This window comes from Phaseolus vulgaris, chromosome 4, assembly GCF_051622355.1.
Source record: "Phaseolus vulgaris cultivar YP4 chromosome 4, ASM5162235v1, whole genome shotgun sequence".
Lineage (NCBI taxonomy): Eukaryota > Viridiplantae > Streptophyta > Magnoliopsida > Fabales > Fabaceae > Phaseolus > Phaseolus vulgaris.
The window spans coordinates 42,192,125-42,207,451 of record NC_143501.1 but is presented as its reverse complement, the minus strand read 5'-3'; the positions used below and the strand labels follow the sequence as shown (position 1 = coordinate 42,207,451).

At 31.4% G+C, this 15,327-nt stretch overlaps 1 protein-coding gene and 1 pseudogene across 1 annotated transcript; both read left to right on the top strand.

The window, feature by feature from the left end:
- Window positions 1-720: 720 nt before the first annotated feature.
- LOC150028093 (uncharacterized) lies at window positions 721-2,400 on the top strand (annotated as a pseudogene).
- Window positions 2,401-2,410: 10 nt separating this feature from the next.
- LOC150028092 (receptor-like protein EIX2) lies at window positions 2,411-4,119 on the top strand. The gene has a single exon (XM_090301128.1). It carries the CDS (start codon window positions 2,411-2,413, stop codon window positions 3,179-3,181), a length of 771 nt encoding a protein of 256 aa, XP_090157254.1. The 3' UTR covers window positions 3,182-4,119.
- The last annotated feature ends 11,208 nt before the right edge of the window (window positions 4,120-15,327 follow it).

Below are 15,327 nucleotides of genomic sequence, written 5' to 3'. Positions count from 1 at the left end.
AATGTGAACGAAAAATACAAGAGAATAAGGGTTTTTTTAGATCTGACTCAATTATGAGTCAATATATAATCGATTAAGGTACAATATATAATCAATTAACAACTCTTTAATCTAAACAGTTACAGTAAATCCAAGAACATGAAGTCCATATACGGTGTAATAAAATCAAAAAAACAAAAAATATACAATATTAATGGAAAAGTTGCATGGACTTGCATATCACATGCTCAAGTGGGTAAATTTTAACTTTATTAATTATAACCTAATCTCATCAGAAAAAGGCCTATGCATATATATAAAAAACACTAAAAAACATAAAATTATAAAAATTGGGTAATAGGTTTGATAAAATAATAAAATAAAATTATACAGGACAAAAGTTTAAACATGTATTATATAAGTAATCCTGACTAAAAGAACGTTTAAAATAAAGGAATAAAATGTTTTCCGCAATGCTTATGATAATTTTCATGTGGCAAAGCTGTAATGTTCAACTACAAATTCAATTGGAAAGAGACAACATAACAACCTACCCAAAGACTTTGAACGAAGACTTTTCAATTAAACAAAAAAACAATGTAGACTCTTCGCAGTCTACGAATCCAAGTGATATTAGAATTTTAAAGTGAATAACTGATTGAAAGAGTAAAAAATGTTTAATATGCAGAACCAAGATTTCTGATACAAGAAACATTTAGTTTGTTACACATAGCTTGTGTGATGAAGAAGTGTTCTATTTTAATTCTAGTTCACCTTTGTTGGCTTTCACTTTTTATGTCAACTTTTGGTGTGTGGAGAGAGATAATGTGCATCCCAAATGAGAGAGAGACACTGTTGAAGTTGAAGCATCATCTCAAGATCCTTCAAATAGGCTTTCATCTTGGAATGCAACTGTGGATTCTAATTGTTGCCACTGGGTTGGAGTTGTCTGCAACAACATCACAGCTCACGTTGCAGAACTTCACCTCAACATTTCAGAACCTCACCTCAATGAAGATGATGTATTAGATCCCAAAACATACGAAGATTATTATAGATCGGTATTTTATGGAGAGATTAATCCTTGTTTGGTTGACTTGAAGTATTTGAATTACTTGGATTTCAGCGGCAATTATTTTGGTGGTAGGCCAATTCCTTCTTTCATTGCAACAATGACTTCCTTAACTCTCCTCAATCTTTCAAACGCTGGATTCAACGGGAACATTCCTCCTCAGATTGGAAATCTCTCCAATTTGTTCAATCTTGACCTTGGAAGGAATGTTCTGTTTGCAGAAAATATTGATTGGGTATCAAGTCTTTCCAAACTCCGATATCTTGACTTGAGTGGCATGTTCTTACGGACACCAGGTATGTCACTTCCTACTCACCTTGGGAAACTGACTTTCCTAACTCACCTTGATCTCTCTTACGTTGAATTCAGTGGAAATATTCTCTCTCATATTGGGAATCTATCCAATTTGGTCTACCTTCACTTGGAAAGTTATTCTATGTTCCCTCAAAACCTTCATTGGTTGTCAAGTCTTTCGAAGCTTGAACATCTTGGTTTGGGAGGAATAAATCTATCCCAATCATTTCACTGGCTTCACACTATTCAAGATCTTCCTTCTTTAATGCACTTACGTTTCTCAAGATGTGCATTCCCTCACAATAATCCACCATCCTTATTTAACTTTTCATCTCTCCTCATTCTTGATATTTCTGCTTCTACAATTTCTTTTTTCCAGAGTGGGTTTTTGGACTGAAAACACTTGTTTCTCTTAGTTTACCATTTAACAATTTTGAAGGCCCAATTCCAGATAGCATTGGAAACCTCACACTCCTTGAAAATCTTGACTTGCGTTACAATTTATTCTCGTTTTCAATACCTAATGCGTTATACAATCTTCATCATCTCAAGATCTTGAACCTAGAAATCAACAACTTGCATGGGACTATTTCTAATGCTGTGGGAAATTTGACTTCTCTAATTAGACTTCATCTTGAAGGCAACTTAATTAGTGGTACCTGCCTAGATCATTTGGAAAACTTTCATCGTTAATGTATCTTGGTCTAACCAACAATCAATTCAATGGAAATCCTTTTGAAAGTATTGGGTCACTCTCTAATTTAGTAAATCTTCAAATTGCATATAATTGTTTTAAAGGAGTTGTCACAGAGGATAACCTTGCAAATCTTACGATGTTGCAACAAATTTCTGCCTTAGGAAACAATTTGACTTTAAAAGTGGGTTTCGATTGGTTTCCTACTTTTCAGCTTACCAGCTTGTATTTAAACTCGTGGCAATTGGGTCCCAACTTTCCATCATGGATTCAATCACAAAATATGGGTTGGAGAAAAGTTATCAAATTTGAAAATCCTTTGTCTTCGATCAAACAACTTTTCTGGTCACATTCCAAATGAAATATGTGATATGAGTCTCCTTCAGATTGTAGATCTTGCAGAAAACCATTTGTTTGGAAATATACCTACTTGTTTCAATAAATTGAGTGCCATGAGACTTAGGAATATAAGTAGACATAGAGGTATTTATCCTAAACCTTATACTTCATATTACACTTCCGAACATATGGTTAGTGTGCTACTTTGGCTAAAAGGAGTAGGAATTGAGTACAAAGACATCTTGGGTCTAGTAACAAGCATTGACCTATCAAGGAACAAATTATCAAGAGAAATACCTAGAGAAATCACAGATCTAGATGGTTTGATATATTTGAATTTATCCAAGAATCAATTATCTGGTGAAATTCCACCAAGTATTGGCAATATGAGAATGTTAGAATCCATTGATATCTCAAAGAATCAACTTTCAGGAGAAATCCCTCTAACCATATCAAATTTAAACTTTCTCAACCGCCTAGACTTGTCTTATAACCATTTAAAGGGAAAGATTCCAACAGGCATTCAAATTCAAAGCTTTGAAGCAATAGACTTTGTTGGAAATAATTTGTGTGGTCCACCTCTACTTATCAATTGTAGTTCCAACCAACAAAGTCCATATATTGACCACTCTGGAACAAAGAATGGTGAGCATGGAGTGAATTGGTTCTTTGTTAGCATGGCACTTGGATTTGTTGTGGGATTCTGGTTAATTGTTGCTCCTTTATTCATTTATAGATCATGGAGATATGCATATTTTTGTTTCCTTGATGATATGTGGTACAAGCTACAATCTTGTTGGTGATTGTTGGTTGATTATTAATGACAAATTCAGAAAAAAAATTCAGTGAAAGAAAGAATAATTTATAATATTAGAAGGTTTTTCGAAGTATATATTAAACATCAAATACTTTAGTTTGAATATCATATGTTTATTTTTTTACCTCAATTGCAGTAAAAAACCTTTTGGGAAAAATTTCTCCCACAAAGCATAATATGCATCTCTCCCTCTTGGCAATGTTGTGTTTCTATTTTTTGGATGTGAAATTGTAATATCTTGAGATCGAATTGGTTCTACATTAGCATTAAAATTGGATTTGGTACTCTGTTTTAGATACAGGGGAAACATTTTTATTCAAATTTCTATATGATATAAAAAATACTACTTTCTTTCTCATTGGAAAGGTTCAAGCTCCATGTAAATACTTAATTTTAGGTGTAATATTTTTACCTTCATTTATCTGTATTTGAAATTTAATTTAATTAGTTTATTTTAATATTTTTGTAGAAAAGCATAACAAAAATGAGACATGTACAAACGACAAAAGAGGAAGTGAAAAAGAAAAGAAAACGAAAAAAATTGAAAAAGGGACAAACAAATAATATTGTGTAAAAAAATAACAAAATGTTAACACATTGTGCTTTCACACTTTCTACTTTCTCCCACATAAATAGTTATACTGCTCTACAGCCACTTCCTTGCACGTTATAACTCAATCATATCTCCTTTTGTTTTTAAGTTTGTCCCTTTAAAATCAATTCCTTTATGCTTTCAACTCACCTGAAATGAATTTTTAGAATTCACTTATTATTTGCATCCATTTCCATTCAATTATGAGTGTATTTCCCAGAGATCCTTAGAATTGGCTGTTTTTGGAGCAGAATTGAGGAAGTCCTATGTGATGTCTTATAATCCTGTGAGGTTTATTTCTCTGAAAGACCAACTTTAATTATGTATTTTAACATGTGAAAATAATTTAATTAATTTTGTAATGACATCTTAGCTTCATCCTTTGGTATTCTCCAAAACATTTTTCAATTAAGATTTTAATTTATCCAAAAATAACATAATTTCAATGTTGTTACAAAATTATCAAAACCCTTTTCACTTGTAATATTTTGTTTTTTTCTTTGTATTTATGAGTTAAAAAGTTATATTTAATATATATATATATATATATATATATATATATTCAAATGTTTTTATATATTAGGAGTCTTCATTTATTTTTCTATGGTTAATAAAATGTTGGGACCAAGCATAAAAAGTTTGTGAAGAGTGTGTTAGAAAACAAATCTGTTGTAAATTATTTTTATTTGGAATAATATATAGACGTTGGTTTTTTAAGATTAATTATGGATTGAGATGGGATAAGAAAGAAGCTTGAATTAAGTTAATAATGCATAACTTTTGTTATTTACTTAACACAAGATTTCGTCTTAGAACGCCAAATAAGTAGGCAAGTAGAAAGGTATTAAAAGAATTAACTGTAAAAAATATTCTGATTAAATATAACTTAAGCTGCTGATTAAATATATATATAATTTAACTTGTTTAATTTAGTTTCTGGAAATTAAGGTATTTTTTTCCTCACATAAATTAGTACAAATATTTTTGGACCCTCTTTTGTTTTTTAATTCACCGCTTTATAGATAATTTCAAGAAATTCTCAATTAACTAATTTAACACTCGCACTCTCGATATTTTGGGCGGATTTTATTTTTCAGTTTAAAGAGGTTGTCCTCTCGAGTACCTCTATCTATCGGATTCTATCTAATCACACCCTAAATTTTATTTAAACAAAATTTTATGTCATGAGCCTCCTTAATATCGAATAGGCCTAGGACAACACACAATCTCCCATCCTTAAGCCGAAGAGGCAAAAAGGCTGAGTAGCGTGGCAGTTTTAAACAAGACATATGTCATTCGTTGAGCGGTTTCGCGGTTTTAACACTTTTTCAAAACGTTATTTAACCTAAAATCTTGTGCAACCCGAAAATCTTTGACTTTAGAGTTCTTGCATGCTCTCCATGAGTTGTTCCACAAACACGTTCTCGTTTTCCATTTCCACAATCGTGTTTGGTCTTGGATTCCTCATCACGCGGTGCATAGTGAATCTTTTCTGATGTAATGTTGGTGAAGGAACAACTTTTACCAGTCCCACGTGGGCGCCAATTTGTTATGGCTCAATCTAGTTTCTAGAAATTAAGGTATTCTTCTCTTCGCATGAACCAATCCAAATATCTTTTGATCCTCCTTTACTTTTTAATTCTCCCCTTTATAGATAAGCTCAAGAAATTCTTAATTAACTAACTGAAATCGTACATACTAACCGTTTTTCCTCTTTTTCCGATAATTTATTTTAACAAAAAAAATCAACCATATTTTTTTCATTCCCTGATATTTTAGGCCAACTTCTTTAGCGGGTTTTATTTTTTAGTTTAAAGAGCACTTAGGTGATTCTCTTGCCAAACACCTATTTCCATTGTATTTTATCCAACCACGCCCTAAATTTTATTTAAACAAAATTTTTAAGTTATGAGTCTCCTTAACACTTAATAAACTCACCCACGACAACACAATTTTTAATGTATGATCCGTGTATCATCAAATTGAAATTCAAATATAAAAATTATCAAATATTTTATCTCTTTAACCATCTTTAACCAGCACAAATAAAAATGGAGAAGTCTTATCCTTTCAGATAGAAATTTGTATGAAATATTTCACATTAAAAAAAGTGTGAATAACTAGAGTTTTTTGAAAGGGAAGATTATGGAGGATAGGGAAAAATAATATTTTTGGGAAAATTCCACTTTTTTTTAGAGGTCGTTTTATTTATTTTATTTTGTATGAAATGTCAACATATGTGAAAAATAAATAGAAACTTTTAAAAATAAAAATCATACAAAACATAAATGTAAAATTTAAACAAATAATTGTGTTTTTTTTAAAAGCAACAGAAACATTCTTCCCACCACCACAGTACCATTTTTCTTCTTTCTCTCTCTCTTCATATTCTCTTCTCTCCCTCTCTCCTAATTTTCTCTCCCAAACTTCATCTATTTTAGAATCTGATCATACCACGCTGTAGCAGAAGAGTTAAGGAACATTTCTACCCGATCAGATTTTTAAACAGAGTAAGTTCATTTTTACTCTAAATATCCTTTGTTCTATGTTTTTCCTTAGGATTTAATCATCAATCTTGGTGGGGTCAGTTGAGAATTTTAATCCTCTCAACTTATTCTATTATATACTGAATTTTTGTTCTGTTTGGATAATTTGCACTAGGCCCGTAAATCTTGAAGCTTATCCAAACGGTGGGGAATAAAATTCTAAAAGTTGCTTGAAAAGCAAGCAATTGAGGTAAGGGAAGCTAAATTTAATTTTTAATAGCACCCTAGGATAGAAGATCTGAATGCGGAAGGGACGTGGTCCCAATATTCAATTTCTCTTGCAGGGATGTTGTGTGTTTATTTATATTGGGTTGTTTGTTTATATATTATTTAAATTTGTGGAAATATTGGGTTTTGATGATTTAGTATTAAAGTGTATTTTTTTTATGTCAAATAAACTTTTGAATATTGTGGATAAATTTTTGAATGATATTGTATGACGAAATGGTATGAAATTGAATTCATACATTTGGGATAATGTATGGACTGATGTTTGTTGTGTATTAAGTATTGATGTCGGGATAATGTATGGACTGATGTTTGTTGTGTATTAAGTATTGATGCCTATGTGGTAACAGAGATCTCCGAGCTTCACTGATGATCTAAGTCACATAGACTAAGATATCAGGTGGTGAGAAGCTGATGGGGGAGTTCATGCACACCGTGACATATGAGATGCACGACTTGGGTTGTATTGAACTTACCTTGATCCATTCTGTTGGATTCGCTGGTAATCTTTGGATCAGGTGTTAGTCTCTGGTAGGACTTACTTAATACGGGTCTTCCGGAAGACGTTGTTTGTTGAATACCTTGGATGTGTAGATCCATGTGATTGTTTTAATGTTGGGATTTGAAGAAGATTGTATAATTTGAGAAACTGATCATGTAACTTGGTTTTCTCTTTTAATTTAATTGCGTATATTATAAAATTCTATTTTCACTAGCTTACCCTTGCTTTTCTTGCTGTGTTTGAACTGCGATGATTGTACTACGTACACGAGCAGATGATCTTACATGTGTCTGAGGATCAGAAGAGTTTTAAGGCGTTGATTTTGAAACTTATATTGTAAATATTTGTATTTCCATATGTCCTAATCACGTATTAGGAATGTTTTGAAAAACTGTAAACTTGTACGGAAATATGTAGAACCGGTATTGTAATAGTTAGATGTATTTTCCGGGATGTTACAAATAACTTTTACAAAAATTGATAATGAAAACCAAAAATTGTATAAAAGGAAAAATAAAATCCTTATAACTTAGGTATTATGATGACTTGTAGATTTATTCTTGTTTCCTACAGCTTAGAATATTTACCATATAAGAAAAAAAAAACAACTTCAAATGGTTTGGTCTAACAATAATATATGAGTGTGTGAGAATGAATGGGTAACACGGTGTCAAACAATGAGTTGGGTTTTTATAGTCAAGGTCTTTCAAATTTAATAAAAAATAACAAAGCAAAGAGAAAAAGAAAGTGGAACCAAAAACAGAGGCCTTTAGAAATATAGGTAGAGATGGAGTTAAAAATAGATTTTAATATTAATTTTTCTTTTATTTTTCAAGTTTCTGTTTTTAATTTTGTTGAAATTGTAATTATACAGTATATGAAAATAATTAAATAATAATTAAATTTAAACATAAAAATAATTAACTATTGTATTGAGTAACTTAAATACTATTTTAAAATGTAAAAAATTATTAATATTTAAAGTGATTTTTATTATTAATAAAAATTTATAAAATGATTTTTGATATCTAAATTAGTTATCAAAGTTTTAGTTACTAATATTTTATATTTTAAATTAATTTCTAAAATATTAATAGAATCTAATTTAGAATGTAAAATAATTAATAACTAAAATTTTGATAATTAATAATTAAATATCAATTTATAAATTATTTTATAAATTTTTATTAATAATAAAATTTATTTTAAATATTAATATTTTTTTATAAAATAATTTCTAATTTAATCAAATAAAATAGTAATTATTTTGATTATTAAACTAGTTTTGTTTAATGATTTATTTAGTGGTAACACGATTTTAATGTTATAATATTTAAATTTTAGCATTCTTTAATTTTTTTTAAAGTCGTTTTATTCAACACTATTTCATGATTGAGTATATTTTTATTATTTTTTTAGATTTTTTAACTTTTTAATTATTTTAAAGTCTTGACTTGGAACACGACTAAGTTTTTTTTGGTTAAAATCATGTTATGTAGCATGTTTTGAGGTTAATTTTTTTTTCCCGTCTGTTTGTTGTGATTTTTCAAAAAAAAATATTTATTAGTTTATGGTTTTTTACTATATTTTATTTTTTATTTATTGTATGTTTTGTTCTTAATTAAATTAAGTATTTGAATGAAAATTTTAAAATAAATATTTAGACTTTAATTTAAAATTAAAATACGTATTTAATGCATTGATTTTAATTTTAAATTGGTAATTGTATTAAATTTCTAAACATTCATAATCATTTTTAATAAGTTTATTATCTCTTTACCCAACACAAATAAAAATGGAGGGTCTTCTCCTTTCATATAGAAAATTTTATGAAATATTTTACATGAAAAAGTTTGAATAGTTAGAATTTTAAAAGGAAAAATTATGGCATATATAAGGATGAGGGAAAAATAATATTTTTTAAGGTCGTTTTACTTATCTTATTTTTCTGTGAAATATACCATATGTGAAAAATAAAAAGAAACTTGTAAAAAGAAAAATCATCGTAAACAATAAGTATAAAATTTACACAAATAAAATCTACAAACAATTGATAATGAAAACCAAAAATTGTATAAAAGGAAAAAAAAATTCCTAAGTTAGGTATTTTGATGAATTGTATATTTATTTTTGTTTCCTACAACTTATAATATTCCATCATATATGTTGGAATCCCACATCGACTAGAGATAAAAATATTTCATTGTATAAAAGTGAATCCCACATCGACTAGAGATAAAAATATTTCATTGTATATAAGTGAATGCAAACCTCATCCCATGAGCCTGTTTTATGGGGTTGAGTGAGCTTTAACATGAGTTGGTTTTATGAGATTGAGTTGGGTTTTATAATCAAGGTCTTTCAAATTTAATAATAAAAAACAGAGTAAAGAAGAAAAGAAAGTGGAGCTAAAAACAGAGATCCTACTCTCTTTAATGATAAACAAATCTATCATGACAATGTGAACCTTAAGCTTGGTAATGGTGTAGGTATGATTATCTCACATATTGGTTCTACTTCTTGCGTTTCTTCTACCACAGGAGACACTTAAGGGGTGTTTCAACCCTTATACAGACCTTTACCTAGTATAGGAGTTCAGCAAAGAAAACAAAAAGCTTAACATTCTTATACTAGCAGTAACCCCCAAGAACCAACTCTAATACGGTTATGCATATGGATAGGGAAAACTTGCTACTGGGCCTCAAGGTAACATGGCTAAGGTCCAAGGAAGAAACCTGCATAATTCATGTATAGGGCAAACCATTTAAAAGTGGTAAAGAATTGATACAGCATAATCGCAGCCCCTTTATGGTTGTGCCCAACATCATAAAAACTAGCCCTATGACCTCTGCTTCATCCGTTCCACAACATAGCATCTCCTTACATGCTCACTATAATGATAACACCCACCACTAGTCCTTTGCAACCTCCGCAGCACACGAGATTAACGCATAGAGCCGTCTCCAGTGTTAGCAGGTCCTGCTACAGACAGCCAAAAACCAGAAACTATATGCTAGACCGCTGCCTCAACAACACCACAAACCCCAGATTAGGCTGTTGAACGAAGCATTAGTAATTGAGATAGGGAGCCATTACAACATCAGTTAGCATCCTACTTCCTTGCAACATTTGGATGAAGTTGTACCTGCAAAAACTACAAATAAAGTTAGCTAACGACTGTTGTTTCTGGCTGCTGATATGTAGAGTCTTTCTTCTTGCTCCATAGCTAGTTGTTCTTTTAGACAACCCCTTGATCAAACCATCAGGAAACCAGTAACTTAGCTACAACCTGCTTCCCTTTGGTGAGCCACATTTCCCATCCGCTATACTGTTGACATTGGTAAAAACAATCTGCACATAGTTTCCAGCCTACTATTACAGACTTAAAAATGTGTTATCCACCAATAGGGTCCACCAACTTCCATAAACCAAGTTGCACTTCCTTGCCAGAGTGATGTGTACGTAGATGTATTTATACAACCAAGTCATTTTCCACTGATTCTATGACAGTCCCAAAAAGACCAAGAGACCAAATGACCAAAAGACCAATCGAGAAAGTGCCGATGTTGTTCCACGCTAGCTCAAGCTTTTGGTTTCTTTATGGGCAAAGGTGAGCTACATGTCTTATGTGCAAGAAATCCCCCAAAAAAGACTTATTGATCTTTTCTACAACAGCAAAGACCTCTGTGATGGATGAAAGCCTCTGTTGTCTAAAAATTGACCTAAGTCCTTCTTCCTCACCAGTCCCCTATCAAACCAGCTCCCCACCAGACCGTCTATGATGGCATTTTCATGTGTTCTTCTTGAATCAAAGTAGAAAATAAGGTGCGGAAGCAATGGGTGAGATGATCAAATAAAAAAAACAGCACCACTGGAAAATGTTGTGGGCCAGAAAACGTGTTTGTTCCCCGATTTATGCTGATCTGTATTTTTGGAATTTGGCTCTGAAATTTGTTATGCAAGATATTCAGGATCTTATCTAAAATCTGGCTTTGGATTCACTCAAAACGGATGCACCATTTTGTTTTAATAAATTTTGCAAAATTGGTGTTCGGTTATGCCAGCTGGAGCGCTTCAGATTTGCACTCTGATCTTAAAAGATTTATCATTTTTTTTCTGTTGCTTCTTTTGACCTAATTCTTTTTTTTGTCTTTTCTATAACACTTTAAACTTGCATTTTCCAGAATATCAGAATTTTCCTATGGGTGGAAATATTTTTCTGGGTTAAAACAGCCAAAACAGAGAAGGTGTAAACAGGGGAATCTGAAAACTGGAAACAAAAACAGCAAGATACCAAAGTTTAGACACAATGGAAATTTATGAAATAGAATTGTGTATGATCTAAACACAATATGAACTCAAACTAAAAATAAAAAAAGGCACCAAAGGATCAAAGAACAGCAGATTCAAACAAATTAAAGAGACCCAAAAGCAAGAAACAATCAAGCCAATAATAGGACTACTAAGAATTGTTGACAAATATGGATTCACATGACTTGACACAACATTTATAGATTCAGAAAATAAAGACTCAAAGCATAAAATGAAGCAAAATTAAGAAAGCAATAAGGACTCAAATTCCTAAAAGAAAACAGCCACTCAATGGTGTAAGGAATCCTATCACAAGCTGCACAGAATTTGTTCAAGATCAATTGAACAATTGTGCTTCGGTTGGATCTTCCATAAGCACACCAAGAACAATTTAAAAAGTAAAAAAACAGCAAGACAAGTATGGAATTTAAATGACAATATGAAATAAAGAAGAACTGAAAATTGAAAAGACAAGGAGCTACTCATCTTGAAGAACCAAAGCTCATGATACCAAATGATGGCATTTTCATGTGTTCTTCTTGAATCAAAGTAGAAAATAAGGTGCGGAAGCAATGGGTGAGATGATCAAGACCCTCCTAGGAGTTGTGTTGGCCTTGTAGGTGCATGATGAGTATGGTGTTTGAGTGGTTCGGCCAGCTCAAGGGAGAAGGTGAAAGGATTGAAGTTTAGAGCCTAGATTTCTAGGAGAAGTAAAGCTTGTGCACAAAAATGACAGCATAACCTTACTCAATTAAACTTGCCAAATACGATGAGATAGCCTTCCTATTTATAAGCTATCTTGGACGTAAATGTTAAGCTAAATTCTAAGGAAAAGAAAACCAAAATTAAATCTAAATTCTAAGCCATGTGCCATGTGCAAGGACCGGCCACACAACCCTAGATTCTAGAATGTTTCCATCAAAAGTGCTTTCTACACTATCCTATCTACTAAGTACCCCTAATGGGCCTTTATGCAAACATATACAAAGCCTTCTCTCTTCCATCCGTGGCTTCATTTACTTGTGTGTGAGCATGCTTGGCCATGGATCTTGTAAGGGGGCCTAGACGGTCTAGCTCCATGGATAGCCTCCCTCCTTCACGTCCTAGACGCTCACCTTCACGTCCTAGACGCTCACCTTGGTCTTGGTCTTGGTCTAGACGCTCTCCTTGGCTTGTGCCTTGGCTTCCTTGGGTAGGTGTGCTTGGCCCTCCTCCATCAGTCTAGCCCACCTACCCGTCTCAATTATGCAACACTTATAGCAAGAGATGGTACGCCAGAATCCTGAAGAGTACTTAATGCAAGTGATTTGTTTCACACCCTGCTAGATCTGCACACGAGCTAACCAGGATCCTGCATAGACCGAACCCACTTCTGCAGCTAAACCAGAACTGCCACCTTATTTCTTATGCCTCCACCTCATCACCATTTATATCTGACATCCTACATTTGCCTCTGGTATGCTTATCTTAAGCAATTATGCAGAGCAAGGTACTCTTGTGCCCATTATACATGTACTGTTTCCGCCAAAGTGAATGTAAGAGCTTCCACTAGTATACCATCACCATCACAAATTATATAACTTTACGTTGTCAAGGAGCTGCGAGAAGGCATTGGTTGGGATTCAAGATCCAGTCTGAAAAAACATATAAGAAACCAATTACCTTGTGTTTTAACCACAACCAAGACAACAATTGAGCATTTTGAAGTATTTCTTCCGCATCTGGGACCCCTCCCTTCTACCACTCATACTTTTTTTTTCTTTATACGATCTTTTACATGTTCCTGATATTAATAAAAATTTGCTTAATATTTCAAAGTTTACTCGTGACAACAATGTGTTTTTTTAAATTCCATCCTAATTCTTCTTATGTTAAACACTAGGTAACCAAACATATTCTTCTACAAGGCACCATTAAGGATAATCTATATGTTTTTCCTTATCTAATGGTTTTAATGGTTTTTTTCTTCCATCTTATAATTGATGAGCTAATATTTTAACCTATAACATGTTAACAGAAATTCACAACCTATAATATTTTCATTTTCTTCAGTTCCTTGTCATGGGTGAACCAGTTTTATAACCCATAAAATATACACCACTAGACAATGGAAATCTTTGTATCAAATTTAATTCTTTTACCTTTTCTTGACCCAATTTTCTAATCCATAGAAAGGACAAAACAATAATGACTAACAATTTAAAATGTCTATCTTAACAATTGAATTTTTTTTCTATCCAACTAAAACAAAAATGGAGAGATATTCTCCTTTCGTATAGAAAATTGTATGAAATATTCTACCAAAAAAATGTTTGAATAACCTGGAGTTTAAAAAGGGAAGATTATGCAGTGAAGGACGGATAATATTATTTTTGAAAAAATTCAACACTTATTCGATCGTTCTATTTTATTTTTTCTGTGCTATATGCAAAAAAAAAAAAAAAAAAACAGATCCAAACTTTTAAAAAAAAATCATAGTAACCATAAAATGTAAAATTTACATAACAATTTTACACTTTTTTTTAGGTCTCCCTGATAATTAATTTTATGTAAAAAAACTGTAATTTCTACTTAAAATACACAAAATCCCAACTTTTTTTAGAGAACCAAAAATTGTATAAAAGAGAAAAAGATCTTTGTAAGTTAGATATTTTTAAGACTTGTATATTTATTCTTCTTTCCAACCGCATAGCACCATATATAAGTAAATACAATTCGGAAAAGAAACATTAAATGTGATGGCTTGGTGTAACCATAATTAATATATGAATAATGAGTATGAGAGTGAATGGCTAAGACTCTGTCAAACAACAAAAGTTTGGTTATTATACACCTCAACCTGATAATTTAACACAAAAAACAAAATGAAAGAGAAAAAGAAAGTGGAGCCCAAAAATAGAGACATTTAGAAATATAGGTAGATATTTAGTGAAAACTTGACTATTTAAGAATAGAGTTTTTATAATGATTTCAATATTAATTTAAAAAACTAATTATTGGCTTTTGGAAGAAATCAAGCTACAAAAATTAGAACATTAAAAGTGAAATTCAGCCGTATCAACCACCTTCCTACCATAATAAATGAAGGCAGAATCGTGTTAAAGCATCATGTGGGTATAATATGATGACTTTGAGTGGAATTTAAGCGAATACATTATTGAGCGTAGTTAGTTATAAACTAGAATTTTTTGTTCAAAAAATATTCCTAACTATCTGTTATAAATCTTTGGCTTGTGTTGTTTGAACAAATTGTATTAGAGTTGAGTCACAACTTCAATTCCTAGTGAAACAAATACTGAGAAATATTATTGCACGCAGTATCAATTGTTCATAGCAGAATAATTATTGAGAAAAAGATTGTTGTACATAACATCAATTATTTTACGTTGAACCAACTTACAATTGAATTGAGATATTTAAGCTACTACGTTTTGACTATTTAGTATATTTTTTGGTCTATTGATATATTCGATCAACAACATTTTAAATGGTAGTCCTAATTACAAAAATATGATGTAATTATAATGACACTAGTACAAAAAGGTAGATTAACGACGGTTAAAATCAACATTTAAAGACGGTTCCAGAACCGTCGTTATTTCAGGCGTCGTTAAAAGGTGTGGGTTTTTCATGACGGTTCTGGAACCGTCGTTAAAACTCTTACTTATAATGACGGTTGTTGGAATCGTCGTTAAAGGTGACTTGTTAATTTTTTTTGAGAAAAATAAGGGACTTTTAAAGATGGTTCCCAGAGGAACCGTCGTTATATGTAGTGCTATAAAAAAAATTATTTGTTTTTTAAGAAATCTCAAACCTGCATAAAATTTTCAATTCCAGAAAATAAAAACATTTTAAATCATAATTTAAATATACAAATTACATACAACAAATTATAACATTATACAAAAAAGTTTTGCTAATATATGAAAAAATTTGTCATTGTAATGATTTAT